At 48.8% G+C, this 25,273-nt stretch overlaps 1 protein-coding gene and 1 long non-coding RNA gene across 5 annotated transcripts in view; one reads left to right on the forward strand and one right to left on the reverse strand.

The window, feature by feature from the left end:
• CDC42BPB (CDC42 binding protein kinase beta) overlaps positions 1-25,273 on the reverse strand; it is a 105,746-nt gene that overhangs the window by 27,647 nt on the left and 52,826 nt on the right. For 2 of the 3 annotated variants that reach the window (XR_012037266.1, XM_072840029.1), the window contains exons 5-19: positions 20,863-21,011; positions 16,444-16,537; positions 14,330-14,530; positions 12,317-12,565; positions 10,438-10,517; positions 8,493-8,659; positions 8,288-8,407; positions 7,723-7,767; positions 7,326-7,459; positions 5,581-5,823; positions 3,659-3,769; positions 2,121-2,365; positions 1,921-2,026; positions 941-1,065; positions 453-558 (exon numbers count right to left, since the gene is read on the reverse strand). Coding sequence is in view for 2 of the 3 variants with exons in the window: in XM_072840029.1 (XP_072696130.1) it covers positions 453-558; positions 941-1,065; positions 1,921-2,026; positions 2,121-2,365; positions 3,659-3,769; positions 5,581-5,823; positions 7,326-7,459; positions 7,723-7,767; positions 8,288-8,407; positions 8,493-8,659; positions 10,438-10,517; positions 12,317-12,565; positions 14,330-14,530; positions 16,444-16,537; positions 20,863-21,011 (2,175 nt within the window). In the remaining variant the exon portion in view is untranslated. The remainder of the gene's footprint in view (positions 1-452; positions 559-940; positions 1,066-1,920; positions 2,027-2,120; positions 2,366-3,658; positions 3,770-5,580; positions 5,824-7,325; positions 7,460-7,722; positions 7,768-8,287; positions 8,408-8,492; positions 8,660-10,437; positions 10,518-12,316; positions 12,566-14,329; positions 14,531-16,443; positions 16,538-20,862; positions 21,012-25,273) is intronic. The other variant, XM_072840030.1, reaches the window with a different exon arrangement.
• Positions 10,610-14,666, forward strand: LOC140640517 (uncharacterized). 2 transcript variants are annotated; one of them, XR_012037267.1, is made up of 2 exons: positions 10,610-10,939; positions 14,355-14,666. It is a non-coding gene; the product is annotated as an uncharacterized lncRNA (long non-coding RNA). The 2 variants fall into 2 exon arrangements; XR_012037268.1 differs by having other exon boundaries at positions 10,610-10,925.

Here is a 25,273-nt window from a genome sequence, read left to right on the forward strand (position 1 = left end):
ATGTTACTCGTATATGTTATCAACAGAATAACTTCTACACACCGACTGTAAAAATGGCTGTGCCCAGAAGTGAGCCTGGGTGGACACGCAGCTCTGCTGCATTCAGAGCTCCACCCACCCACCCACCCACCCACCGTGGGCATTCAAAACGCATGGACCCTGACCAGGTGGGTGACAGAATGAACAAGACCAATCTCCCTGAGGGCAGAAACCCATCCTGCTAACTGAGGATCCCTCCACAGAGCCCGGCCCTCAGTGATCGCTTGCTGTTGTGAGTTTGTGGATCGCCCAATAACTCACAGAGCTCCTCAAACTGGGCAGCTTTCACTAGCCACATGCGAGTCTCACATCACCAGTGTTACCTGTTTGGCACTCAGCTGCACTCATGCTCAAGAGAAAGCCAGTAATGAATTCCATTGCCATAGAAATGCAGAGTTCAGAACAAAGCCTACCAGCGCTCTTGAGCCCAGACTGGAGCTCCTCAGGGTCTCGAGCTCTTCTGTCATCTTGGAAGCAAGAGCCTGAAGATAACCTCGTGCATCTTTCTCATCACTGACCCTAGAGGAGGACCATACCCCGTGAGTGAGAGGAGCTAAAAATGAGAATAGGTTCCTGCCTCCCATGGGACAGAATGACACTGTGTCCTATCAACGAGAATAATCGCCCACCACCAATGACTGCCTCTGCTAGCAAGGGCTGCCCCCCTGCTCACCGGAACATGGGGGCATGCCAGCCTGACTGACACCTTCAGTGACTCAGTGGGGTTTCTCCACCTCTACTGCAATGTGATGACCTGGGCAGAGCTGCTGCCCCTGCACATTAGCGATTAGGGGAAAGAGCAGCAAGGTCTGCGCTGAGGCCTCAGAGGAACCGTGTGGTGAATAGTGTGACAGGCTGGGCTGGGCTGGGCTGGGGACACTGCGGGTGGGCACGCACATACCACTGAATGATCTCTGCAATCTGAGCTTCCCAGTGTGCAACTGATTCCTTCTTGGCTGCCAGATCTTGCAGCTCATCCTCCAGTTGTCTGTTTTGAGCTGTGAGTTTATCCACAAAGGAACAAAGCTGAAATTAAACAATTGTACCACACAACTCGTTATTTGGTGCCCTTTAGAGTTTTCATTTTAATTTTTTTAGATTTTAAACTCTTGTATGCTCTAGGAAGCTCTGTGGGAAGCTAGAAGCTCATATGGTGCCCTTTAAATTACGACATTAGCAGGATTATAGCACAAGTTCTTCTGAAGAGCCTGAAAGCTTTAATCATTAGGAGATATTGTTCTATTTATTTTTTATTTTTTTAAATTTTTATTTATGAGAGAGAGAGAGAGGGCGGGGGGGCAGAGACATAGGCAGAGGGAGAAGCAGGCTCCATGCACTGGGAGCCCGACGCGGGATTCGATCCCGGGTCTCCAGGATCACGCCCTGGGCCAAAGGCAGGCGTTAAACCGCTGCGCCACCCAGGGATCCCCGGAGATACTGTTCTAAACCTAGTTTTCAATGTAGACTTTTTGACTGTACCTAACTTCCCTCATGTTTCAATATAAATTTGAACACATAGATGCCTGAGTGGCACAATGGTTGAGCATCTGCCTTTGGCTCAGGTAGTGATCCTGGGGTCCTAGGATCAAGTGCCACATCAGCCTCCCCGCAGGAAGCCTTCTTCTCTCTCTGCATATGCCTCTGCCTCTGTGTATCTCTCGTAAATAAAAAAATAAAATCTTAAAAAAAAAAAGATAAATCTGAACACATAAGAGGTAAGAGCTGTGGTTTTGGCTAATTAGCAGCTTTGAACCTGATGGGAAACAGCCCATTCAGAAGATCAAACCAGTGACTTTACATAAGCAATAAACTGTGCAAACAACCACTAGGCAGAGTGGACTCGTGAGCATGGACACTAGGGCTGTGAGCGGGGGCGATTACCCTCTCGTTCTCGGCCGTGAGCTTCTTGTTTTCTTCCAGCAGCATGCCTCTCTCCCGCTCATACTTCTCCCTTACTGTGCCCACTGCCTCCTCCATTTCAGTGTGCCTGGGAAGGTACGAGAGAGAGGGGAGTCAGAAGCCTGCAGGGGGCAGGGACACAAGTCTACACTCACAACACAGAGGAGAGTGTGGACACTTACCGCTCTCGCTTTGACTTTTCCAATTTGTCTTTTAACATGAGAACTTCCTTCTGCAGGGCCAGCTGGTGGCTCTCTGAATCGTGCACCTCCTTTTTCACATTTTTTACTTCCAGCACATGGGAGGCCTCCCGCCTGACCAATTCTTCTTCATAAAATAGGACTTTCTTCTCAAGCTCAGATTTGATTTTGGAAATCTCCTGCTGATGTTCTAAGGTGGCACCTGGTCCTCGGCCTCCTTGCTTCATCTGAAGATAAAGGGTAAGTAAAGTCAACCACAGAGCTCTGTGTCCTCCCTCAAGAGCCACGCGGCCTGTCATCCCTACCACATGCAGGCACCCCTTCCCTGCCAGTGACAGGCACTGCAAAGGATTTATCTGGCCTCAGTCATGAAGTCCTTCTCACAACAGTCAGGCTGGTTCTAGGGGTAGACAGTATCTGCCTTGCTGAAGGGATGTGCCCAGATCTGCCCAGCACTGCAGAAGCTCTGTGTCTACACCCTCACACAAATGGTCTCCAAACCTCCTCACAGTTTGTTCATCATGCAACAATATTCTTTTGAAGGCTATGTGTCGAGCACCTCTGTGGTAACAGGGTAACACTGAGGTCGCTGCTTCTGTGGGGCAGAAGGGAGAGCCTGATAACAACCCAGCAACGAAGCAACAAGATGCTAACACAAAGCAATGCAACAAAGACTGGGGGATGGCACAAAGTTGACAGTTAGAGAAGGCAACGTTGAGGTGGTAACACATGAAGCGCTGTGTCAGGCAATGAGCAGCAAGGCAAAGGCACCGAACTGGAGCTGTGGACACAGCAAGAGGGCATCGGGGTGGTTGGGGCAGGCAGAAAAGGGAAGTGCGGAGAGGGAGCTGTCAGGGGGAGGAGTCATTCCAGAGCTGCAGGAAGCTACTGGGGACACCAAAGGTGGGATGTGTCCCAACTGTGATAAGCTCGCTGTAGCAACCGCACGGGGAGCAGCATGGCAACAAGCACTCGGGCACTAGGGAGAAGTCCAAGCCCATGGGGGGCTGCCACCAGCTGGACCAGAGGGCAGCAAGGACGATGGAGAGAAACTGGCACCTCCAAGATAAGTACTGAGGGAGAGGTGACAGATTCAGCTGGTGAAGTGTCTGCCTTTGGCTCAGGTCATCCCAGGGTTCTGGGATCAAGTCCCATGTCGGGCTCCCCGCTCAGTGGGGAGTCTGCTTCTCCCTCTCCCTCTGCCCCTCCTACCCCGCCACTGCATGTGCTCTCTCTCTCTCAAATAATAAAATCTTAAAAAAAAAAAAGAAAGAAACCCAAGACAAATGGCAGGTACTGGGTATTAGTTTACAAGGGCTTCCTATAAATTGCCTGAGGCTTTTTATATATAAGAAAAAAAAATGAAGCAACTTGGGCTTTTAAAGCGAAAAGCTGTCCTAAAGGCATGGTCGTGAGCTGCCACCTCTCCACATCCCACGTCTCATCTGCAGCCACCGGTCTCTGATGAGCCCACCACGACAGTTAGCAAGGGTGACCGTCTAGCCTCTGGCAGACACTACCTTGAGAGCCTCAAGCTCACTTTCCACTTGCTTGGAGAAGTTCTCACTGTGCTCACGAAGCTTGCGCTCCCTGGAGGCCTCGGCAACGGCGTCCTCCAGTCGAGCTTCCAGCTGCAAGAAGAACGCCACTGCTTACTGGCCTGATGCCGGCCCTCCCAAGGCCCTGGGCCAGCGCAGTCCTGAGGCCCTTCATAATTCTTCCCTCCTCACAGATTTCAGCCCCCATCATATAATGGCTGAGAAACACACTTCAAGGCTTATCTCGAAAGGCTAGTTAGTAATAAAACAAGTTTAAATTCTAATTTAAATCAATAATTTGGCATTAAATTTCTAGGAAGGATGCAGATTGGTGAAACAAATACTTTGGACATCTGGAGAACACAAATTCTTCTATTAAACGACAAACGTCACATGAGAGTGGGGGGACAGCGGAAGAATCGCATGTTCCCATTACTTTAAAGCAGATCCCAGGCCCCACAGCGACTCATCCAGAGTGCGAATGGTAATGCTTAGTTACGGGTTCCGCTGACCAGAGTTACTGCTGGCTACAACTACAAATATATCTGGGTTTTAAGACAAATGGAGAGGAAAACAAATAGGCATTTTGAGACCAAGTGACAATGAGCACATAAGTTTCAGGCCTTCTGATTCAATGTGCCGAGCAATTTCTAACAGAATCCAAACTAAGGGCTGCTTAAAATCTGCCCCTCATTAATGGAAGAGCATCTAGAGTATCTTGACAGCCAGTTCTCAAAGTAGTGTCTTGAGACCCTTTCGGGGGGTATCAAAGGGTCTTCTTTTTCTAATTACCTGGGTTTTCTTTAAATACTTTATGCAAAACATGGCAGACTGAATGCAGAAATAGGCATACCAACCTACGTGTTTATTAAGCCAGTTATTAAAGAAAAGAACAAAAACACAAAAATGCCACTCCCCTCACTACATAGGGGAGGCAGTCACTTTTCATAGAAAATGCTACTTACGTTAACATGTAACGTAATGCTATTATTCAGGTTATTGCTAAACTGAAGAGAGTATCTTAATATCTAACATGGTAAACATGAGAAGCCGTAACCTACACAAACAAAAGCTCTTTCAGGGTCTCGGGTCTTTAAGAGCATAAAGCCATCCTGAAAGCAGGTCCAGAGCCTCTGGGCTGACCTGAAGGCACACCTGGCTGAGCCTGGTCTTCCCACTGCTCCCACCTGCTATGGACCTGGGGCTCACCTCACTTACGCTGTGCTGTATCGATCGCATCATGACACGTTTACATTACATTTGTTAGGCATGAATACCTTCTCTTTGCTTTAAAAGGTTATTTTTAAAAATCAGGACCCTAGAACATCTCTTAATAATTTCACAAATAGATACTGAGGGCTGAGAAATACAAAATAAATACTTGGCAGGTCAACTTACTTGGTTTCTCATAAAATTTAAGATTTTAAAGTAATTTATAGTATTCAAGCTAAATTCTCCAAGATGTTTTATTAAGATCATACAAAGGTCCAGGGCACCTGGGTGGCTCAGGCGGTTAAGTGCCTACCTTCAGCTCAGGTAGGTCATGACCTGAGAGTGCTGGGATGGAGCCCCATATCAGGCTCCCCACTCAATGGGGAGTCTACTTCTCCTTCTCCCTCTGCCTCCTCCCCCAGCTCATGCATTCTCTCAAATAAATAAACTATTAGGGATCCCTGGGTGGCGCAGCGGTTTGGTGCCTGCCTTTGGCCCAGGGCGCGATCCTGGAGACCCGGGATCGAATCCCCCATCAGGCTCCCGGTGCATGGAGCCTGCTTCTCCCTCTGCCTGTGTCTCTGCCTCTCTCTCTCTCTGTGACTATCATAAATAAATAAAAATTAAAAAAAAAAAAAAAAGATCTTATAAAAGTCCAAATAGCACAATCCCTGAAACAGCTAAAAAGCTACCTCCTTCCTGAACTTCTCAGACTTGCGGATTTCCTGGCGCATGGAGTCAATCTTCTGCATGGCCACCTCCACTTCCTCCTCTTTGTCCCGGAGCTGCCGAGACACCTTCTGCTTCTGGGAGCGGAGCTCTGCCATGCGCTCATTGAGCTCTGAGAACTCCTGTAGGGCCAACTTTCGTTGCTGGTGGGCATCTTTGAGTTCTCTGGCCTGGGATTTCAATCGCTCTGAAGCTTCAACCAATTGCTGAATAGAAAGAATGACAGATGTTTTATATTTGCTTAACAAAGACATGGGAGGCTGGAAGCTCACTCTTCCCCAGCAAACGCTGGTTACGGACCATGGCCAAGATCCAAAACCTCTCCTCTTTGGAAAAAGCCCTTTGCTCAGCCCCAGCACAGCTATGAGCAGCCTGGAAAAAGCACACCTGAGCTGAGGTGCTAAGCATCAACCTCACTCCAGGGAAGACTCCGCAACCACATGGCAACCGGAAGCTCAAGCTCCCCCAGCCAGCTTGGAGGCTTGCTCACAGTGGCAAGTCTGGCTCACCAGTTTCAACACCCCCTTCCCTAATCCATCCATACAATCACAAAGGTGGATGAAGCATGAATGTGGTCATCAATCCAGTTATTTAAATAGCAGTATCAGGAAAGTACATGTTACGTATGAAAAGCCTAAGATTTCCACCAAAATAAGGAATCACACAAAAACGATCATTGAACACCTAACCCCTCACCAGAGAGAGATTTGGAAGTGGTTGTCTCTCTGGCTGCATGGGTGACATGGCCTCACCACCGGCTGTCCTAGGAGCCTCACCTCCCTGCAGCTGATTCCTCAACAACTGGGTGGCACAGTCACTGTGGCACCTGTTGGTCTGGTACTGGAAGTAGCGGATCTGAACAGATTAGCATGGTGGTTCCCACCACGAGGAGGGGATTGCCTCCACCACGCTGTTCTGGGCCAGGCTAGCTAGAGTAATGCGGGGCTTCCTGTCCCACGCTGCGCTTCCAGACAAGGCGCCGTGGTAGGATACCGTGGTGAACTGAACAATCTGGGTTTGAAACCCTGCACATTTTAGAAAACAGATCATAAACTATAGATTTAACGACTTAAGTGTATAAGTGAATATATTTTAGAAAATAGGATCGTGTTGTATGAACACACTGGTATCTAAACATACGGTTTGATGTATTTTACTGAAAATCAAATTTATAAAAGACATTTAAAGGGAACTGCACAAATTTCAACAAATGATCTGTCTTGCAATGCCCTGTCATAAGGAACAGCTCACTTCTGAAAGAAGAGGGGGTTGGGGAGAGGCCACTGCAGGTGGCCTGAGGGAGTGGGAAGGGTGAGGACTCTGGCACCAGAGTCAAGCAGGTGACCTTAGCTGGGTTGGTTGCTGTGGACCCTGAGAGAGACCCTCCATGGGGAGCCTCAAGGCCTCCACACCATTATGTCCTTACTTTCACATAGGGGGTATAGCACCCAGGGCAGGGTGGTCAGGAGCCAGGACGAGCACTGCAAAGTGTGTGCTGGCTGTAGCAGGGTACCTCACAGCCAGCCAGGAGGCGGAGTGGCCAGCAGGATCCTTGGGCAATCTTGCCTCTCAGGGGCTGCAGGCAGCACAGGCCAGGACACACACAAACAAGGGTCCTGGAAGAGGCCCTCAGACCTCTGCACAACTTCAACCTCACAACCTCGAAATCATTTAAATCTTTCTCACGTTAAACCACATCCTGAACTACCTTGTGAAAATCCTCCTTCTCCTGTCGCACCACGCGGTACTGCTTTTCCAGGCCTTTCAGCCGATGTGTGGAGTCCTCGTGTTCTTGGCGAAGGGTCACCGTGTCCTCAAGCTGCCGCTCAAGCCTGTTTGAATCTGAGCGATAGGGAAAATAGACCATGTGACTTCCTGAGAGTGAATTATTTAATCATTCCTCATGCTCTCTATCATTTAGCAGCTTTCTCACTTCCTCACACAGGTAACCTGCTGTGTCAAGTGTCATGTGCTCAGCCACCCACATGAGCTGACCATAGGTAGGTGACGGCTCTGCCCCAAGGGCTGGGGGTCCTCCTGTCTCAGTGCAAGCAAGCACGGGGCAGCTGAGGGGCGCAGGAAGCCTCAGTGTGTAACTGACTCACCTGGGCCCTTTTCAGCATCAGGACGGGGTGGGAGGGGGGCGGTTTCTAAGGCAGGAAAAGGAGAGAAAGAATAGGGTGAGACAAGAGTCAACTGCCAGGCTGACACATGTGTCAGGCTAAGACTAAAGAGTGATCGGAGTAGGAAGCTTTGATAATCTAGGAACCACAGAAGATGGATGGAAGGACAGATCCACACCTACAACACTGAGGAAAGTGGGCCAGGTCACCAAGGAAAGCCTTGGGAAGAAGTAAGCTGTGGCAATTCTGTCTCAGGGCTACAAGGAGAGGAATCAAGACAGAGAAATGTAAAATGTTGTGAAGGTTTGTGGATGAGATACTAGAAACAGATTCTAGCTGCAACTATAAAATCCTATTATGTGGGCTAAGCAAGGTGCAGAAATCACCTCAAGTGAACGGACAAAACAGGAGACCTCTAAGTAGGTGCACTGAAGCCAAAGCTTTTTTTTTTTCCCCCTTTTTCACCTTACGAAAAGGACTGAAAATTTTCCCCAAAGGGATGAATGCCCAAGAACAGAGACCAGGCAGTTATCATTAAAACACCTACCTGCTATTTTATTCTTTAGACGCTCGATCTCTTCGTTTAGCTTTTTGATTTCCTTATCCCGGGCCGAGCTGCCCAGGGCGCGGGTGGAGCCGTGCAGGGACTGCACGGTCTGGGTGGACTCTAGGGGAGGGAGACAGGGCGTGAGGGCAGGCCAGCGCCGAGGGCAAGTGGGCCGAGGTCGCGGGAGGCTGGGCGCTGCCCTCACCTTGCAGCTTCCTGCTCAGCTCCAGCTTCTCCTGCTCCAGCCTCCGGATCCGCCTTTCATAAGCTTCCACCTGTAGGCTGTTCTCCAGGTCCCGCTGCACACCCTCGTCTTTGGTTAATGTGCTGGACTGCATTATGCTCTTCAGAGAGCCTCGGTCAGAAAAACAGCTGCAATAAAGCAATAGGGTTTTCTGATCTACTGAGAATTCAGTGAGTTCATCAGCATTTTAAAACTTCCTGGGGCAAAAGACAAGTCTTCCAAACAGGCAAACAAAATACCTGTGAAAAAGACTATTATTTATCGAGCCAGAATTCAGAGTCTCCCTTATGGCTAATTAGTGGATGACAGGGTGATTAACAAGAACGTGCCCTCTAAGGTGGTCAAAGAAAACCCCTCTGCAAAGGAGGGAATGTAATCTCTACGTCACCACTTATGCTCAACCAGAAATGTAACAGGAGATGGTATCCTGTGGGTAGCTGGGTGCGGGGGCCCGGCAGAGGGCCCAGGGGATGGCCCTGGACACTGAGGCCACCAAGGGCTTCCTGCTTCTGCCACTGACTGGCTGAGAATTTCAGGGAATGGGCCCCTCAATCCTCTGGGGCTCATCCTCCCCTGCAGACTGAACAACCTGTCTGGTTCTCTCAACTCCAGCACTGTGCGTGGCACAGCTACTGACCAGTGACCACCAAGTGCATACCACACACACAGTTATGAAAGCCCAAGGTGATTCTCTCACTCAGAGCTTAGTTCTTGAGCAGGTCCACAAATTATTTAGTTCTTGTTTTTAATGTGACAGTGATGCCAGGGAGACTCCTGAGTACTGCTACACTCAGAAGTCCAGCAAAGGCACCCAGCACACACACGTTTATGGAAGGGCCTGGCCACTGATTCTCAAAAGTGGCTCAAGAATGCTGTGCTACGCCAGCACCATGGGTTCTGTTCCAGAAGGAGAGACCTGGGCTTGACCTGTCATACTAGAGCCTTGGTAGGTGGGCCTGGAACCTGAAGGTTTAACAAGTACCTACTGAGCTAGAATGGCCCAGAAAAATCAAGAACCTCTGTAAGCAAGATTAATAGGTCATTATGCCTACTGCATTTTGGACCGCTTCCTGTGGACTACAAAGCATCAACTATCACTTTGGCTCTAGTGCTGCTTAACCCTGGCACCTCACACCAAGGGAGCTCCTATGAGCTCAAGCAGAAACAACCTCCTCCTGAAGGAACTCTCATCAATGCACGTAGGAGCTGCTAGAAGGTACCTGGAGTCAAGTGTGTGGCCCTCCTTCAGGCACTGAGTGATTCCATCTGTTTCATTTTGTCTGCCTTTCCTCCTGGCTCAGGTTCTTTAAAAGCCAGCGACAGCTCGGCAAAGAGGCCCATTCAAGAGAGAGGCTGACAGGTACAAATAGTCACCATGGTCCTCAGGTGCTGGAGCTACACCTGGGGCTTCTGCTCTCGCCTCTTCCATTAAGCCTGGGACTGTGCTCCAGCTCCATGGTGGAAGCTACAGAGCTGTGGCTAAAATCCTTATGAAAGTAGGGCATGAGCAGGGAACAGGGCTGCTAGCTTCGGCCACTGACATTCTCTCAGAATAAATCTTGCCAACACTCATGGTCTGTAAGTCAGAAGTCAGCAAACTACCTCCCATGAGCCAAGGATGGGTTTCATATTTTCACAGCGTTGTTAAAAAAGCAGTAGACTATATAACAGAGATAGGAGAAGAGTCTCCTGTTTGTAGAAGTCGTCGCCTGACCCTGCTACATGTCACTGTGTAGTCATCAGGTGTCCCATTTAAAGGACAAATCTGTCCACAGCTCCCTTGATCATGACCCCCCAACACCGATGCAGGCACACACCCGCACAGGAACATCCCCCCTCCCCAACTCAGACTGCCCATCTAGCCCAAGGGAAGGCTCTGCCTGGGGAATGATAAATCCAGACCTACCTTTCTGTTGTAAATGTAAAACCGATGAACGGCAAATGTAACCCGGAGAAGCCCGTATGAGAACCAGGAGGTAATATATCCTGCATAAGAACACATACAACAAAATGAAATCCGTGTTCAAACAAAAGGAAAGAATGTTACAAATCAGTGAAGTCAGGGGTCAGAACAGAGAATCCTGGAGTACACAGTGTTCCCGCCAGGGAGCGAGCGCAGCACTGGCAGGTTTACAGTTCTTGGGCCTGGCAGTGCCTGCTGCATGCACAATGCAGTTAAGAGAACACACACACTGCTTCAGATGATGATACTGTCACAGGCCCAACTTGCATCACACCTGTGACGCCAAACCTGCTGAAGCCACAGGAGCCACTGCTTGACACGGCCCTGCACAGAGGCGAGCAGACGGGGCAGGAGCACAACCACCTGGAGGCATGGGGGCAGAGGCTGAGGGTTCCCAGGCTCTCGGCAGAGACAGAGGCCAAAGGCAGAAGGTAGAATATCTTAGGTAAATGTATTGTGAACTCTTCTCTTTCAGTTTTAGGATCCTTCATCAAACACGAAGCCAAAGTTATAATTCATCTGGGAAATGTCAGCATGTAAATAGTTTCTTTAGAGTCTAGGAAAACCCCTTCCACAGCGACACTACTTTGTGCGGTCTATGGCTTGGCTCTTATTTGACTAATTCTCTAGGGAGCAATCAAGACCTTTCTTCTACTTGGATGAACCTCAGGTCCTCTACCCGCAAACCAGGTCACAACAACCTTACAGCCTCTGAGCAAAACTCTCTGGAGCTAAAAGTACCAACTGGTACAGCAGAGGCCCCGTTGGACCAGCCAAACACTGGGCAGCCCCAGAACCAGGACCCCACCTGGAGGACCCAAGACATCAGTGGGAGGACTCGGAACCCACACATGGTCACTGCTGCTCCTAAACCCCTGCTGTACAAAGAAACACACATGAGAACAGAACAGAGAGAACACATGACAGCAGGAAGCCTGTGCACTCATGCCTGGGGACTGGGGCCCCAGGGGCTTGCAAGTCCACTATGGGGGCACAGGCCAGGCCCCTCGCAGTCTGGAAGTGGTGACAGGGCTGAGGTGAAGCTTTAAGTGGAGCATTGGTGACACTGCCAAATGCCATGAAACTACAGCACAAGTATGTCTGATGAGGTCTGGAAAGGAGCTGTTCAACTCAGTTTTACTTCAGCTGAGGTCATGTGTACCTCGGAGACATTTCGGGTCCGGTTCCCGACCACCATGATAAAGTGACTATCTCAACAAAGCAAGTCAAGTGCATTGTTTACTTTCCCAGCCCACGTAAAAATCGAGTTCACACTACACTACAATCTATTACGTGTGCAACAGCACCGTCAGAACAAATAAAGTATGTACCTTAATTTAAAAATATTTTACTGCTAAAAACTGCTAACCATCACCTGAGCTTTCAGTAAGTCCTAAGCACCGATCATGGATCACTGTAACAAACACATTAATACTGAAAAAATCTGAAACACGGTGAGAATCACCAACATGGGATGCAGAAGTGAGCAGATGTGGTTAGAAAAACTGCCCACAGATATGCTGGAGGCAAGGTTGCCACAAACCTTCAGTCTGTAAAAAAAAAAAAAAAAAAAAAAAAACCAGTATCTGCAAAGCACATTAAAATGAGGTGTGCCTGTAACCCTTATTCTTTAGAAGGGACATTAAGGACCAAGCTGAAGGCTGGAATAAAAGGTGTATTTTCTTGAAAACAATTGCCAGATCTTTTAAAGTTGGAACCAACACAGTCCTAAGACCGATCACACTGGGAACAACACCGTCCACAGAACACTCTCCATATTCAGACCTACGAGGATACAGCACGAGAGACGGTTTACACTTACAATATTTCTCAGCACGTCGTCATCCACATCAAAGTTAGAGGTGTCAGAAGGGCTGCTCACATCAGGAATGTAAGGTGCCTCCAGGTTCCGTATGTTTTCCCAGTTCAGACCTTCAAAGAACGCATGCTTTTTGAAGTCCTCTATGCCATTCTGGCCCAGCCGCCGCTCTCTGCTGCAGATGAGTCTCTGAATGAGGTCTTTGGCTTCTTCAGACACGTCGGTGACGTGGGATGGAAACTGAAATCGCTCCTGGGGGGTGGGAGGTCGGTGGACACGGGATGAAAACTTACTCAGAAAGATGGAAGATTTATAGATGTTACAGGAAACAAGACAGAGGCAACCACTCCAAAGCAACAGTCATTCCTAATTTCACAGTAACTAAATGCAAGCCATAGCCAGTGAACTGAATTCCAGAAAGGCAAATGAGAAAATCCTTAGTTTTGCTGGTTTCATTCATGGCAGACTTGTTGCCACCTTACACATAAATTAGAACGATAGACTGTCACCCATCGAAGTGGCAAAGGACGCAGACTACACACTGCAGTGGAACAGGCTGGCTCAGCTCCTTGAGAGTGCGTATGCCAGTACCCACAGCAATTCCACTCTGAAAATTTTATTCTACAGAAGCCGTCACAAAAAGAACACCTGACATGTTCACAACAGCATTATATTCTGACCAAGTAAACCGCAAATTGCCTAAATGCTCATCAAAAAGAAATCTGTTAAAAAGAGACACGGTGCGTGCACGCATATACACTCCACACACACCACACCCACACCCACACACACCCAACACACACACAAACACCCCACACCCAAACACCCGCCCCCCACACGCACACCCAAGAGAATGGTGTGTTTTTGTGTACTGGGTAGACAGAGCACAAAAAGCCAGACAAAACCCCCTGGTTATATGTGATGTGATGCCATCCAACCAAACATTCCCCCCCACACACCATCCTGCCCCACAAACGCCCAGCACAGCAGCAAGCTTGGGTGCCAAGGCCCAGCTCCACCTCTGTGATCTAGAAACAAGGACGGCAGGAGCACCATGTCACAGGGCTGCATGACAATCAAGTAAGTAGGCACAAAGAAAGCACCAGACCAGGCCCCACAGGGAGCTCAAGCTCAGCACCCACAGCAATTTATAGTTCACTGAGGCCCGTTCTGTACTTTGATAGGGTTTATCACTAAGAAGTGGAGGCAGTGATTTCCACCACCTACCCTCTGCACCTTTGTGTTGTCTGACCATTTTATGGGAAGTGTATATTCATTTACAAGTGAAAACATTTATTTCTACTTTGGGAAAAGTATTTTTTACAAACATGGCCTGCTCTGATTTGAGTTAAATGGAAAATCCCCCCACCATTTCAGGGTTAATCTGCTCCCCACTCAAATAGTTAGTGGGGGACAGGGCTGAGGACAGGTCAGTGGAGAGGGCCATCCTTGGGAGGTGTGGAAGGATGCTGAGAGCATGCTGGCAGAGGGAGGAGGCGGTGTGAGGAAGAAACACGTGACCAAGAGAAACAGATGAGAGAAACATGAGGTGGAAGAGCAAATGGTATGAGGAATAGAGGGGAGGCGGTGGGAGCGGGGGGAAGGTCAGAGTGAAAACCGCACAGCTGGAAAGGGAAATGGAACAGGATCTGGGAGGCGGAGGGACGCTGCCACAGAGGGGCGTGTGGCCCAGTCCTGACAACTGAGGAATCCAGAGCCATAGGTGGAACTGCCCAACTGCTCCTCACCCCCTGTTGCCCCAAGGCCATGCAGTCAGCACGGATGCCTGCTTCTCCTGGGCCCTGACCCCACCATGCAGCTCTCCTCCCCTTACACCTGCACCTCCTATGTCGGCAGCCTGTGTGGACTCCACCCCCTAACTCCCTCTGCTCCTGTCTGGTGGTCAGCAGCCCCCTCCAGCCCTATCATCTCTTCCCCGAAGATGCTAACAGCTTCCTAGAGGCCCTCCCACCTCCAGGCCTCGAACCAACAGGACATGGAAATGCGGCGTCTTACTTCATGGTTCATGATCTTTCCATAGGTCTCCACAAGCGACTCTGCGTAGAACGGCGTTTCTCCGTACAGCATCTCATACATGCAGACGCCCAGAGACCACCAGTCACACTCGGGGCCATACTTGCCCATGCCGTCCTCCATCGCCTGTAGAATCTCTGGCGAGATGTAGTCAGGAGTGCCCACGGCCACGGAGGATTGAACCTTAGGGGAGAGGGCAGTGTTGGAGGGAAACCCTGGGGGTAGCGCTAATGCCAAATTCCTAACTACTTTCTCTAAAATCGGAACAAATAAGGAAATAATCACGAAATAAAACTGATACATGATCACAATTAAAAAACCTAGTCAAAATTTAATGCAAATAATTGTTCTCCTGTAGCACCAAACATTGGGCAGTTTCCAGAACACATGAGAATTGTCTCGCATGCCTGGTCTCTCCACGCCCAAATGCCCACCTCAGCCCCCTAATGGCACTGCAATCCCCAAAGGGTGGCATTTCCCACATGCTCTGTCATTATTGCCCAAAGTGTGGTCCAGGGGCCACGTGGTGTTCAGACCGGTCCTTCTCAACCTACGTGTGCACATAGGCCACTGGGGCTCTCATTAAACAAATTCTAGCTCCCAGGGATGCTAATAAGGCTGCTCACTCAGAGCCTACCCTTAATCTCCCAGATGGGAACATTTGGAAGTAGGTCCAGGCACTAGCTGGGTGCTGAGGAATTCCCCAGATGGGGAACCAGAAGGCTAAGACTCCCCCCAAAGGGAAAGAATAGTCCCTCAGCTACTGATGTTAGCAGGAACAGGCCTCAACACAGTGACATGTCTACAGAAAGCTATGGCCAGAGAGGGCAGCGATCACCACAGAGAAACCAAGAGGGAGTAGGTCATCTGAAAAATCAGACTGGTCTTGAAGCACATGGAGAACAGAGTCCAAAAGACTGAGGGTCTGTCCCATGAAGGCCAGACTCTCCCTTGGGTCGTGACAGAGGACAGGGCCATGCGGCATAAGCAGCACCCCAAGTCAGGCTGAGTCACATGACCAAAGTCACTTCTCTGCAGCTCGGCTGTAGGATTTTGTAGTGGGCAGTGGGCAGATTGGAACATGAGGTGGTAACACAGGAGGAGTTTCCTCACGTGCAAGTGAGAAAGGTAACCAACATTCTAGAGCTCAGTCCAAGGCCACTGGTCTTGTCATCAAAGACTGGATTTGAGGATAGCACCAATATATCAACTCATCAATAGGTGGATAAATAGGGCAGCCCGGGTGGCTCAGCAGTTTAGCTCTACCTTCAGCCTAGGGTGTGATCCTGGAGACCCAGGATCAAGTCCCACATTGGGCTCCACATCGGGCTCCCTGCATGGAGCCTGCTTCTCTCTCTGCCTGTGTCTCTGTCTCTGTCTCTCTCCCTCTCTCTCTCTCTCTCTCTCTCTCATGAATAAATAAAATCTTAAAAAAAAAAATAGATGGAGAAATAAGAGACCAGCTTGGTGGAAAGAGAGTAAAGCCTTGCATCAAGGACCTCTGCTTCTAGATCTAACACACCCACGGAGAGAAAACCCTGACAAGAAGTTACTTGCCTGCAGACAGAAATGGGGGGGTGAGGGGGCAGTCACAGTGAACCTGACCAGCCTGCACCGGAGTTTTGAGCAGTGATGTGATTTTAGCTGCCTAGCCATGCAAGGAACCCTGACAGCCCCCTAGCTGAAAAGGTATATACATTACTTTTATAAACACAGAAAGCAAAAAAGATGTTTTAGACTTAAGTAGAACATTTCAACTCTCTCTTAAATCGATTTATCTTTTTTTTTTTTTTAAAGATTTATTTATTTATGATAGAGAGAGAAAGAGAGAGAGAGAGGCAGAGACACAGGAGGAGGGAGAAGCAGGCTCCATGCCGGGAGCCCGACGTGGGATTCGATCCCGGGTCTCCAGGATCGTGCCCTGGGCCAAAGGCAGGCGCTAAACCGCTGAGCCACCCAGGGATCCCTCGATTTATCTTTTTAAATTCACATTCAAACCTTGGTTTCTTAACTGGATCTCAAGGTGAAATTTTAAGTCCTTTCTAATTACAAGCAATACCCCAAATCAAACAGAAAATCTCCAACAAAATACCTACAGTTCCATCGTCATTCATCTTCAAACATGATCCAAAGTCAGCCAGACGGATATGACCATTCACGTCCAAAAGGACATTGTCAGGCTTGATGTCTCTGTTAGTAAAATAAAAAAATCAATTAACCATTTCCACGCTACACATTAGGGAGGTCAAAGCCCTTAACTAGCAGTATACCAGCTGAGCAAATGCAATGTCATTTCAGGATAGCCATGACAATCTCAGGAAAATGTCTCCCCGTAATGCTTTGCTTGGGTATGAATGGTGGTCAGCACCACTACCACTCACTCCTAGCATGAGCTAATTCCCAATCGGGTGACACACCACTCTTGTTCCCACCACATTGCTGACAAGGTTTCCTGAGTGTCTCCTTTGTGCCAGGGGCTACACTCGACCCCAGGCCTACGACAGTAACCAGCACGCCAAACTGAAATAAACAGAAACAGGAGAGAAAAAAAAAAACAAAACAAACCCTCAATGAGTCAGGAAAATACAAACTAACAACAGAACCAGACAAAAACAGGAAGAAACAAAGAGTTGACTTAACTCTGGAAGAAACAGAAAAAAAAAATCAAAATCTTACCAGATATCATGACTAAATTATAAGGTGCCCAAAGGAAAACAAGTTCAAATAAAGATGTGATGAAAGGCATTAAAGAAAGAGAGGGAAAGATCTAGAAGAATAAAAGGGAGACAAAGCAGTGTAAAGAGTCAGATGGAGGGCAGTTGGAGTGAAGTGGAAGACAGGCTAAGAAGACCCAAAATATAATTAACCGGAGTTCCCAAAGAAATTGAAACAATAAAACATAACTAATACTTGGAACTACAATCTGAGAGAACTTCACAGAAGTAAAAAAAAGGGCCTGTATTTACAGACTGATGGGCCCATCACATGAAAAATTTCCCAATGTCCTATTTTTTTTTGGAACCAGACAGGTTGATACAGAAGGCCACATGGATCAGTTACTGCATAAGGACAACCAGGAAAACCCTAAGCAGAAAGCAGGGGTCTGATGGGGCAACTAGGCCTCCACGGGCTCAGCATCCATGATTAAAGCAGCATGGCTCTGGTGCAGACAGACAACAGGACAGAACAGAATGTCCAAAACCAGACCAACTGTACAAGGAGTGAGTACACGATGAGGATGTTCTCAATCCACTGGGGCAGAGAGACACATGAATAAGTAAGCAGCTCTTGGGAGCACAGGAAGGCCTCTTCAGGACCGAATCAGAGCCCTTCCTCAGGAGGTGCTGCAGAACTGCCCCAACCACCTGCTCCCCACCCTGGCTCTCCATCTTGGTCAGGTTTCCTCTGCGCTATCCTGCATCTCTTCCACGCAGCTCCTTGTTCTAGTTTTTCCTCTGCCAAGACCGTTTTTGTTCTCTGAATATTCCTTTTCATAAAACCACAGCACTCTTCTTTCATTCGGAAGCCATGCTGTCTGTTCTCTCCAACGACCTGCCTTTCTACATCTGTGACTCTTCGTTCCTGCCTTTGCTGGGATCCAGGGCTGACCTCTCAGGAAGCCTGGGTGCCAAGCTCCCTGCTCCTGGTTGCCCACTGCTTCCCCTGCCACAAAGCTGGGCCGCAGCTGTTCTGCTGCAGCAGAAGCCCAGCCAGGGGGGTGGGGGGTGGGGTGCACAGCCTGAGGTCACCACAGCCCATGTGCAAGCACAGAAGAGGGCCCAGGGCTATGGCACAGGGCCCGGATCATGTCTGTTAAATGCAGCAGAGCTGGGACGCCTGGGTGGCTCAGTGGTTGAGTGTCTGCCTTCGGCTCAGGGCGTGATCCCGGAGTCCCAGGATCGAGTCCCACATCGGGTTCCCTGCAGGGAGCCTGCTTCTCCCTCTGCCTATGTCTCTGCCTTTCTGTGTCTCTCATGAATAAAAAAATAAATAAAATTCTTTAAAAATATAAATAAATGCAGCCGTGCTATCACTCGTGTGGACAGAGCCCACTTATTTCTGGCCCTACCAAAAGCAGTTCCAACCCCCTTACACCATGTCCACGCCTGGGGTGGGGTGGGACTGACTTTCTACACAACCTGACTTTGAACTTTCTACCAAAAATGCAAAGCCTTCTGGTTTCAGCCTGGGTCATTCAAGCGCTAAGTCTGAATTCTGAGTATTGGATGGGGGGGGTGCTAGCTACGTATTTAATTCTCCTACTATGCCTGGAGGCCAAACAACAGAGTGAAGCTTCTACATAGCCAATTAAGAAAATAAAGAGAAAGCTTTCTAATTAGGGAAAACAGGGAAAGAATAAACTGTTAATAAGTTGGTCAGATTAATTTCCCTGGAGATCAGTGACAAATGCAAAGACATTTATCTCTGGTAGGAGTTGGGCACAGTCTGTCAGAAAGGTAGAACATAAAATCACAGGTTGAAAACAACTACAATGATCGGTTTAGCAGGCACAACGATACTCAGGGATCCATGGAAAAAAAGAGAAAATCCCTTGTCCCAAACCCCATCGCCCTAAAAAAAGCAACAGTGATTTGGGGGCAGCTCCCTCTGCTTACTCTGTGACACATGGGACCTGCAGCTTGATGCCTGGGGAGGACTTGTGGCTGAAGGCAAGCTGTCCCACACCCCTGCACCTTGGCTTCCCTGCCGAACAGTGAGGTAACACTCATGGCAAGACTGGAAGGGCTGTTCTCCTCAAACTGGGTCCATGGCTACTACTCCTGGAGCAGGAGCTGCGTCTGCTGAGGAAAATCTCCTGACAGGGGCAGAGGCCGGGCCCCAGGCAGGACAGCAGCCGAGCATGCTGCAACGCCACAGGAGTATGGTGGCCTGAGCCTCCCAAAGAGGGAGAGTCACACCCTCCCAGTCCTGAGAGAAGGTGATTTCCAATCTAAAATTCCATACCAGCGCATCCATCAGTCACACATGTGGATGGGATTAAGACACCAATCTCAAAAAAATGATCTCAGGAGCCTCCTTTTCCAGAAACTACAGAGAATATCTGCTACTGAATCGAAAGAATGAACCAAGAAAGGAAGATGTGTGACTCAAAACAAGGGATCTGACCCCAGGGAGATGGGAAGGGAACCTGCCCAGGGGCAAGAGCTCTCAGAATGAGGGCAGAGCACTAGACTCAGGAGCACCCAGGGCCGAAGGGAACAGGAAAAAAGGCAGAGGCAGCTCCAAGAAAAATAGGACTGGGGCTACCTGCTATGTCTGTGTATGCACAGCTTTATAATTTGGTCACGGTGTTTGGAGATCATTAGCTGGCTGCCACTGAAAAGTATGCTTATGAAAAACCAGGTCTGGGGATCCCTAGGTGGCTCAGCGGTTTGGCACCTGCCTTTGGCCTAGGGCGTGATCCTGGAGTCCCAGGATGGAGTCCCACGTCGGGCTCCCTGCATGGAGCCTGCTTCAACCTCTGCCTATGTCTCTGTCTCTCTCTCTGTCTCTCATGAATAAATAAATAAAATCTTAAAGAAAAAACAAACAAACTGGGCTGCTATTAACGCTGGAAGAGATAGTTTATGCAGGTGTAAATACTGTAACTGCAAGGCTCATCTGTAATATTTACACAGGCACTGTAACATGAACAGCAAACGCCAATTTAACCAAAAGTTACCGATTATGGACTGGGATGACATGGGAGGAGAGGAAGGAGAGCGTGTGTGGGAGAGAGGGCTGGGAGAGAGACTGCTGTAAAGAGGAAATCCCCATTTTAATAGATGTGATCTAATCTCCCTCCTCTGCAAAAAAGAACAGCAAGAGAGACCTGTTATTTAGAAATATAAGGTCAATACCAGAAGGAACAGTTTAAAAAGTTGACAAGCTACTGGTGGCCAGTGGAATCCGGGCAAAAGGCAGGAGACTTGTGTACAACTATCTGACTTTGCTAAAAATGAAACAAAACAACAACCCCCTGCCAGACTGATTTCGTGGCCTTAAACAACAGGAAGAGGCAGACGCAGCACCCTCACAGGGGAGCAAGAGACCCAGACCACAGGAGGCACCCAGCCACACTGACCCCTCCCTGAGAGCCAGTCACATTCGTGTGCAGGCTCCCATGGTGTGAGCCCACCTCCTCTGCTTCATTTTCCTCTGTGTTTTGTTGGGGGGCCATGGAATAGGGAAGGCGTTCTGAGAAAGCAGAAATAGGGAATCATGAGCTAGAGGGTGGGTGGGCATCCCAGGGAGAAGGAACAGCAAGGGAGAGGGTCAGCCAATGTCAGGTAAATAGCAAAGGTGGCTTCAGGTGGCTGACACTCGAGCATCATAATTGTCACAGTAAGGCCAAGATCTCCTGGTGCCAGGCACTGGGGCAGCTCAAAGTGAGGACCTGCTAACTGCACAATCTCTCTGGGTGGCCTGCAACCTGGGGTCTGTGACACAGAAAACTCTGAAAGGGTGTTTTAACACATTAAATGCAGTTTCTGTAAAATGTTAGAGGTGATTACCTGTGTACGTAGTGAAGCTGATGGATGGAATCAATGGCCAACACCATTTCACCAATGTAGAATCTTGCCATATCTTCTGGAAGCTTGTCTTCAAATTTACTGAGCAGGGTCAGTAAATCACCACCCACGTAGTAATCCATGACTAAGTACTACAAATTGGGAAGAGATGGGAGAAAACAGAGTATTTAGTCAGCACTAAGCCTGAAAACTAAAGGCCAAACTTCCACCATGGAAGTTTCTGGCTCTTTACGTCTAATCCATGGCTTGCTCCTATGTCATCCGAGATTTCCCTTTGATGTATCATAATACTGCTGTACTTTCAAGTTAGGCATTTGGCAGAGAACAAATTTCAATAGATGGTATGTTTAATCAATGGAAAAAGTGACCAAACGGTCTGGTGCTGGAGAAGGCACAATAAAAACTAGAGACTGAGGGATGCCTGGGTAACTCAGTGGTTAAGCCATCTGCCTTTGGCTCAGGGCGTGATCCTGGGGTCCTGGGATGGAGTCCTGCATCGGGCCCCCACTGGGGGCCTGCTTCTCCCTCTGCTTATGTCTCTGTCTCTCTCTGTGTGTCTCTCATGAAGAAATAAATAAAATCTTTAAAAAAAAAAAAAAAGCTAGAGACCCAAAGAAGAGACACGTTTAGTGATCTATCAAGTTCTACTGGGTTTAAAATAATTCTCCAGGCCCTTACATCACAGGAAGAAGACACCAGACCAGAGGAGGAAGGTGAGTTATCTAAAACCACATGAAACTAGCAGCTCTTATTAGAAAGGCAATCCCATGAACAAGCTGAAAGGGTGCTATTTTTGAGTACATTCCCACGAAAAATCAGAACATCTACTGCTTATGTAGCAATTAAAGTACAAAAGAAAAAGGCCCAGGTGCCAGGTGTCCCTCCGTTGGGAGCCAGCTCGTCCCAGGGCTGGAGGTACAGGGTGGCCTTCTGTCAGAGGACAGCCTCTTGGTGTAGCACCCTGAATGCTCTGATGCCTGATGGGAGTGTCTAGGTCAGGGAGGTCCAGGATGGGTAAGGCCATCACAGCTAGAGTCAGGGTGGCAGCTGCCCCACACACTGCTGGGGCTACCAAGTCCCTGGGACTGCTGGAGAAGCAGGCAGGCCTAACCTCAGAGGAATCATTTCCCTGAAGCCACTTTCCTTCGAGGAGAGAGATGCTCTGGTCTGAGTAGTTAACTAACCAACAGAGGGGAAATACTACTTCCTTGTTTATTGACCCAGAGAAACAATCACTTCATATTTACTAAGAACCTACCAAAAATACAAGCTTCCACTCAGTGAGCAACTACTATGTTCTGTGCTTTCAGGCTCTGATTTACGCCTGTAATCTCTGTGAATGTCCACTGCAGTCCTGCACAATCCCATTTTACAGGTGAAGTGAGGCCTGAGGATACACCCAAAGTCACCCAGCCAGCAAGTGACACAGCTAGGATCTGAACACAGGCAAGTGGATCTTTAGACCCACAATGCTAAAGACAGCCCTCAGTGCCTCATAAGAGAGGAGAGTAGGCACCATGCTGTTGGGCTCATCTGACAGAGGAGCCTTCACTCTAGGCCCTGCTCTCAAAAGCACTTGTACTGACAACCCTCCCATCCCGCCTCACAAACAGCTCTCAGGACTCACCCCCCGCCCGATCTCACAGCACTGTAGCACTGTTGCCTACCTGTCCAAGGGTAGGAGTTCTGTGTAATTACATCCCCCCTCACTCACACCTGCAACAGCTCCTGTTTCACGGAAGACCCTGGATAGCACTCACAGAGCTAGTGCTTTCCCCTGTTCACTCACTCATTTGCTCATTCACTCTCAGCCATGAGCCCTCTAAGGCAAGGGGTGCTCCTCCACAGAGCTGACATCAAGGGGATAAACAGAGACTATAAGTAAGCATGCGTATAGTCACAATAATTTCAGAGACCACTAACCACAGAAGAAGCAAGGAGTGGGGGTGAGGCCAGGCCCCACTCTAAGGGCTAGGAAGCTGCAATCTGATTTACTTTACAAGTCTTCACTGATTGCCCAGGAAGAGGAGACTAGAGAATGAAGGCCAAGAGCAGAAGAGGGGCTGGGAGGCCTGGGGGTCCAGGCAGGAGGTGAGGCTGACAGGCACTGTGGAGGGCAGAGAGGATGGAGTAGATATCATAGATACATGGAGGCAAAGACCAGAGCACCTGCTGACAGACACGCACGGGGTGAGGGGAGACTAGGTGAATGAACAGCCAAACTCTGCAGCCTCTAAAGAAAGCAGGAGGAATAAGTCAAGCACCACCTCTAGCTGAATCTCAACGGTTTCCAGGTCTACCTAGAAATCTAAAAAGAAAAAGAAAAATGTAGTACAGTAGCCTATGTGATTGATAGGCTCCTGGAAAACGAATCTGTAAGAAAAGTAAACTGTAAGAGCTTCTAAAGCAGACACGTAGACATTTGTTTTTGGAATAAGAACTAAACCAATTCTTTCCTCTGCCATGTAACACAGGATTCTAAGTAAGCCAATGCCCTTCTAGTTACGGGTGAAACAGGTTTAATGTTTATGACAGGCCAAGTTTGGATACCTACTATAGAAATTATAACACGACCTGGCACTGCAAGGGAGCCCAACGAATCCACATGACGAGGGACACCTAGCACAGCTTGCCTGGCCTGCTTCACAAGCCCCACAAAGGTGCTAACTGCCACCATCCCAGAGAGGAGGAACTTGCTCAAACGCACCACTTGGGGGCAGCAGAGACAGCAGCCAGATCCTGGTTGACCAACCTCAGTATGAGGACCCAAAAAGCCCCAAAACCCTGCCCTCCTTTCTCCTTAGTTTCTACTGCACATCCATTTGTGCAACTCCACACACTCCAGAAGATGGCTTCTCAGCTGGAATTCCTAACTGACTGTCTTCGGTCAGAATAAGCCTGGCAATATCTAACATTTCAGACTGCAACATGCTATGCTGATCTCAGGAAGGCATGTTGCTTTCCTTCTGTACAGACCCACATAGCCTAGACTGCTCGGAAGCTTCATTCAAATCGGAAATGAGCTGGAGCCAGTCCCCTCTGGGAGGGGGGGGGGGCTATGTGGAGAGGGCCCCAGGGCATCAGGACTCTGCGGTCTGTGGGGAAGGACACCGAGCACCACTTCCTGCCACAGCCCCAGGCTGCGGTCCTTGCTCAGCCCCTGCATCTGTGTGACAACCCTGGGCAAATGACTTCATCCCTTCTGCTCCAGATGTCTCATTTAAAAGGTAGTGACAACCATGAAGGTCTAAGCTAGGGGGCCCTGGGAGGACGTACTGAGGTGACCCACGTGCCTTTGCTCAGTAAACATGACGGCACCCTCTCTAGAAACAAGTATATATATTAAAAAAAAATTTTTTTTAATTTTAGAGAGAGAGACAGTGAAGACACACACATGCCTGGGGGATGGGAGGGGTGGAGAGCAGAGGAAGAGGGAGAACATCCCAAGCAGACTCTACACCGAGCGCAGAGGCTGACCCGGAGATCAGGACTGAGTGAAAGCAAGAGTCAGCCGTTCAACCAAATGAGCCACTCAGATGTCCCTATTTTAAATTCTAAATAAAGAGTATAACAAATCTAAAGGACTTTTCTGATGTTTGAAATAGATTGTTCTTAAGATGACTAAGAGAGACCCTTCGTTGCTTGTAAGGTTTGCTGTAGGAAATGGATCACTTTAGTGAAGATAAGCTCAGGGAGACAGGGGTCCCTGCCCTGAGGCTGTGCTGACCCTTGAAGCCCCTGTGGCCACTGCTGGAGCCGAGCGGGTGTGGGCCGGAGGAGTGAGGCAGAGACCAACTTCTCAGAGGTCTGGGCTTGCCCTGACACCCAGAGATCCATGTAAGGATATTTTTAGTTTTAGGCAAAACTAGAGCCACTCTTGGAATTCAAAGTGCCCGAGACCAAATGTTTAGTTTCCCTTCACTTGTGAGCTCTTGTCTCATGTCTGCTTTAACAGGTCTCTACACTCATATCCAGTATACCTGTGAATCACACGATGGGCTGGGTCAAGAGTAAAAGTAAGGCCAGCTCAAGTCAGAAGAAATGGATGACAAGAGTCCCCCAAACACCCACGCCAGCAGGCCCCAGGAAGCCCAGCTCATTCACCCGGGCAGACTGCAAACCAGTGCAGTATACTAGGCCTGCTGTCAAGCAGCAGAGGTGGACCACTTGCTTGGCATTAAAAGCTGAGCCACTGTAATAAGCCCCACAGCACCCTCTTGTTCCTATATATAACTCAAGGTGGAAAATGTTTTACAGCTCCAGCTTATTTTTTTTTTTTAAGATTTTTTTTTTATTTATCTATTCATGAGAAACAGAGAGGCAGAGACACAGGCAGAGGGAGAAGCAGGCTCCCTGCGGGGAGCCCAATGTGGGACTCCATCCCAGGACCCTG

This window comes from Canis lupus, chromosome 9 (assembly GCF_048164855.1).
Source record: "Canis lupus baileyi chromosome 9, mCanLup2.hap1, whole genome shotgun sequence".
Taxonomy (NCBI): domain Eukaryota; kingdom Metazoa; phylum Chordata; class Mammalia; order Carnivora; family Canidae; genus Canis; species Canis lupus.